At 32.9% G+C, this 4882-nt stretch overlaps 1 protein-coding gene across 1 annotated transcript; it reads right to left on the reverse strand.

Annotated features, from left to right (window-relative positions):
• Positions 1-3542: 3542 nt before the first annotated feature.
• On the reverse strand, positions 3543-4655 carry LPAR4 (lysophosphatidic acid receptor 4). The gene has a single exon (XM_008159170.3). It carries the CDS (start codon positions 4653-4655, stop codon positions 3543-3545), a length of 1113 nt encoding a protein of 370 aa, XP_008157392.1.
• Positions 4656-4882: the final 227 nt, after the last annotated feature.

Here is a 4882-nt window from a genome sequence, read left to right on the forward strand (position 1 = left end):
GGTGGAGACAGAAGTGGAAGGAGGTCAATAGGGATGTGAAACAAATAGCATCTGTCTCCTCTTATTTGTGGTTTTTGTTTTATTTTATTTTGTTTTTGAGGACCTGGCCTAGAAGGTCACTAATGACGAAGTTCCTATAATTTTAAATGTTGCCTAGGGCTGATCATGCTTGTCATGTCAGAAAAAAAAAAAGCAGCATTTGCTATCTAATGGAGAATCAATATGCAATGTGATTTAAGTGATGCTAATATTGCTTTCCCTGGGAGTTAAAAGGCATGAAAACAATAACCAGGAATTCCCTGTGCTGCCACCCTGGGACTACCACCTGTTCTAGTTATTGACCAGTCAGCCACCTAGCTCCTAAATCATCTCATTGTTATCAGATAGTCTGTTTGCTCTAACTTTCCTCAGGCCTCCCAGTTGTCCTAGGATATTTTATCAAATCCAAGAAATCAAATCCAAAAGTCAGCTTTTCAAGAAACTCCAAATATATCAAAACCAAGTCAGAAAAATCAGAGAAAGTGGTATTTAATCTTTCAGCTTGATCACTGAAAAGTCACCCAGGGATTTTTCATTTGCAACTCTGCATTTTTCTCCAGACAGTCTCAAAAAAAGTATAGGAATTGATTTGTGATCAAATATACTTTAAAAATCCTTTCTTAGACAATGAAGGAAAGATAATGGAAAGAAGCCTCTGGGTGCCCACAAAAGAAGACACAGTTGAATAAGTTCAATAAGACCAAAGTATAACTGCTAGATAATCTAAATGTATTTTATCACATTTAATAAGCAATTAAAATCCAAGTTGCAATTATAACTGATTGATTGCTTTTTTCAAAAATGTAAAATAAGTCAATTTTACATTTAGTTATACATTAAATTTTATTGATTACATTGTTCATATGACAAATGTTTTATTATTCCAAGTTATATTAACTATAAAATGGAAATTAATAAAAATAAATTGAAATATGGAAAATTAAACAAAACTAAATATGGAAATTACAAAATAGGTTTGCTGTTATATTTTACGTCAACTTGGTTAACATATCCCATTAAATGTTTTGGTATCATCACCCTAAAGATTCACAATTTTGAGAGCCAAAGACACAAACAAAAGTTCACATATAATTTATACTTACAAGAAACTGGAAAGAAAAAAATACCAGAAAAAACACAAAGATTATTCATACTGTGATTACTAATTTGATCTTAAAATATAACCTAACAACTGAGCTTAACCTAACTTAACCTAATTGACTCTAACTGAACCTAATGTCATATATTCTATCTATTATCTGCTTGCACAAGACAATATAATGCATGGTTATTTTTAGGACTTTAGATAATGAGGGAAAAGTAATGTGATTTTTGAGAATTCATTTTTATTACTGTTCCATTGTTTTAGCATTTATTTTTCTATTAGTTCCTAATCCAAGAACAGCTTTAGCAGTTTTTAAAGTTACATAATTCTTAGAAATGTGTACTTAAAATCTTAGTATTTTTAAATCTATGCACAATCAGAAAGGGAAAAAAGGATAAGGAGAGATTTTAAAATTTGCTTATTTCTTTAAAAATTTTACTTTTTGGTTATTGTTTTATGGTTTTTAGTATTTTAATCACTTTCTGGCGCAAGTTAAGCAGCTAATGTCCCTTGTTACTGGCAGTTTTACTACAGCCTTAACATTTTAAAATTGCTATATAATCTAGGTATTTTAAAAATTGATTAATGTCCATTTTAAGAATATTTATTTTTTGCAGTATTTAATTGTGTGTGTGTGTGTGTGTGTGTGTGTGTGTGTGTGTGCAGTTTATATGTGGGGTATTTATTTCCATTGTTCCTATATCTCTCAAGCTATATTGTGCTCAGAAGTTTTCTTTACAAGTCTTAAATTTACAGTTCATCCAATAAATGGTAGAGTTTTTAAGGATTTTCTTAATGCTTTTGCTGTTTTAGTGAGTTACAAAAAATGTTTCCTCCTCTTTTTTTTAAATACTGACTTTAATTGCTCCTGAACTGGGTTCCTAGCTGCATTTTGATCCAAAGCATCATATTAAAGTTACAGCATTTGACAAGTTTTGCAAATGCTAAAAAAAATACAAGCTCTAAATTATTAGTGCTTTTTTTCCTTTGTTTAGGGTTGTTTTGTTTTATTTTTATTTTTTCAAATTCACTCCTCACTTGGTCACAAATTCAGAATTCTACCCAGCAGAAGAGTTTGGCAATTACTTTTGGTTGTAGTAATTAGACCTGACCTATAATTATTGAACAAATCAGCATATATATTGTACTCCAAAATTTCATACAAATTTTTAAATTTAAAGATCCTCAAAAAATACATAAAATATTGATGAAAGTATTAGAAAAATGTTTTGCTATTCTTATTGTTTTATAATTTTTCTTTTTTCTTGTTTGTATTGGTTTGGTTTAGTTTATATATTTTATTCAATATGCTCCCAACCTGGGCACAAATTCAGCAGGTCTGGCTACACTATGTTCCAAAATTTGGGGAGGAAAAAGCAATTTAAAGTTACAAATCTCTCCTACCCACCCATTCCCTCCCTAAATTATTAATGCAAATTTTAAGAAAGCTTTTTGTTGTTTTTATTGTTTTGTTATTATTACTTTGTTATTTTTTTCCAATTTGCTCTAACATAGACACAAATGAAGCAGCTTTCTGGCTGCACTGTGCTCCAAAATTTCATATGGAGAATATTTTATAGAAACCAGTCCCTCAAAAGTAATATTAGAAATTGGAAATTCTAAGAAAAAATATTGGTGTTACTTAGATTTTTAATGGACATTTGTTATTTTATGTGATTTTCCATTGTATACCTCTCTTGGGCACATATTTAGCAGCTTTCTGAATTTGAAGTTTCATATGAAATTCTTAATGTAGTAAAAAAAAAATTTTAAAAACCGACACTGCTGGTGACTGCAAATGTGTAAATCCAGTTAATTTTCTGTTTCTTCCCATCCATGCTCATGCAAACACAATTTATGTTTCTTCTTTCAACATATATAAAATAAATTTGCCAGCCCTTTTAAATTGGATACATTTCTTATTAATTATTTTAGGCCAAAATAAACTTGATGGAAATTAAAAGAAAAACAATTCAAACAAAAATATATCAGTAGTAACACAAAATGTCTGTTTTAAATAATCCCTGAATTTGTTCTATATTTATAGGTCCAATCTAATTACCAAATATTTTCAGAATGGAGTATGATTTTAAAATTTTGAAAGTAATATCCATATTCCTAAAGTCAAGTCCACTTGCCAGTTACATAATGTGATATAATAAAATTTCAACCCAGCAGAAGAGTTTGGCATTACTTTTGGTTGTAGTAATTAGACCTGACCTATAATTATTGAACAAATCAGCATATATACAGTAAATGCTCAAATAAATGTATTTGGCTGTATTTAGTACATTAATCTATTCTTAGTATCATTAGCTTCAAATCTTTCAACTTATTCATACCATAGAAAAATAATCATAGGAGAAACCATATTTGGATCTAAAGACAATTCTCGTACCTAGAAGGTGGATTCTAGCATTAACTCACCACCATTATTTGTTGTTTGATCACTGACTTCCTCTTGAATAGCTGGAAGGGAAGGCTTTGTGGTAAGAGGTGTTTCAGTCTTAAACATGGACTCCATCCTGATATGGGTATTGATGTAGAAGGACTTCTGAAAGGACTCAAGGGTGAAGTAATAGATGAAAGGGTCAAAGCAACAGTTAAGAGTTGCAAGGCACAAGGTGATTGGGTACATAATTTTAGCAAATCTTTCCAAAAAGCAATTGGTAATGGCTTGAGAGCGCACCAGGGCATACAGGAAGAGAACAGAGTTGTAGGGTACAAAACAGACCACAAAGATTGCCATATGCACTGTGATCATCTTCAGCACTTTTTTCTTATTGGTCCCAATTTGAGACAGTGTAGCAGGCTTGCGGAGGGTTCTCAGCACCACAGAAGAACAAGAGACATTCAATATCAGAGGAATGATGAAGCCAACAACTTCAATAAATATGGTGATCTTGGACAAATAAGTTTTCCAAACACGTTTGGAGAAGCCCTCAAAGCAGGTTGTGGTTGTATTGTTGACATTAGTGGTTGAGAACAAGGAGGCTGAAATACCACCACTGAGGACCAGGATCCAGACTCCAGCACACACAATGGCAGAATTCCTCCTGGTCCTAATGGTACGAGATCTGAAGGGATAAACAATGGCCAGGAAACGATCCACGCTAATACAGGTGAGGAAGAGCATGCTCCCATAGATGTTGGTAAGGAATGCAGTCCCAGAGATCTTGCAGAGAGTGTCACCAAAAGGCCAGTGGCGATTGAAATTGTAAAATATTTTGAAAGGTAGAGTGCAGACAAAGAGCAAATCGGAGAGGGCCAGATTGGTGATAAAAATAGCTGTCTCACTTCTCATTTTCATGCGGAAGCAGAAGACAAACAGAGAGGCACTGTTGGTTATCAGACCCAGGATGAATACAACACTGTAGACAGCACCATTCAGATTATACTTGAAGGAATCATCAACAATACAAGTATTATTGGCAGTAGCATTGCCCAACCTGGGTCTTAGGCTTGAATTCAAAACTTGGAATTGGAAGTCAATGAATCTTCCGTCACCCATGGATTTATTTCAGGAGGCCTGCTGGCTGCAGGGTTCACCACTCTCACACTAGGGACTAGTAGGAAATGTTTTCCTCCTATGGGAGAGAAGATGTTATGAATCATCAAACCTGCCTTCCATCCATTATTTCTGTGGAGTAAAAGATATTCTGTCTACCGAGATTGAAAATAACATTCAATTTGATTTGACAAGTACCATTTGACCACCTACCATATGTTAAAAAGTAC

Source organism: Eptesicus fuscus, chromosome 1 (genome assembly GCF_027574615.1).
Source record: "Eptesicus fuscus isolate TK198812 chromosome 1, DD_ASM_mEF_20220401, whole genome shotgun sequence".
Classification (NCBI taxonomy): Eukaryota; Metazoa; Chordata; class Mammalia; order Chiroptera; family Vespertilionidae; genus Eptesicus; species Eptesicus fuscus.

Excerpts from the sequence above, each read along its gene's own strand:
- LPAR4 (XM_008159170.3), bottom strand. The coding sequence starts at position 4,655 with ATGGGTGACGGAAGATTCATTGACTTCCAATTCCAAGTTTTGAATTCA.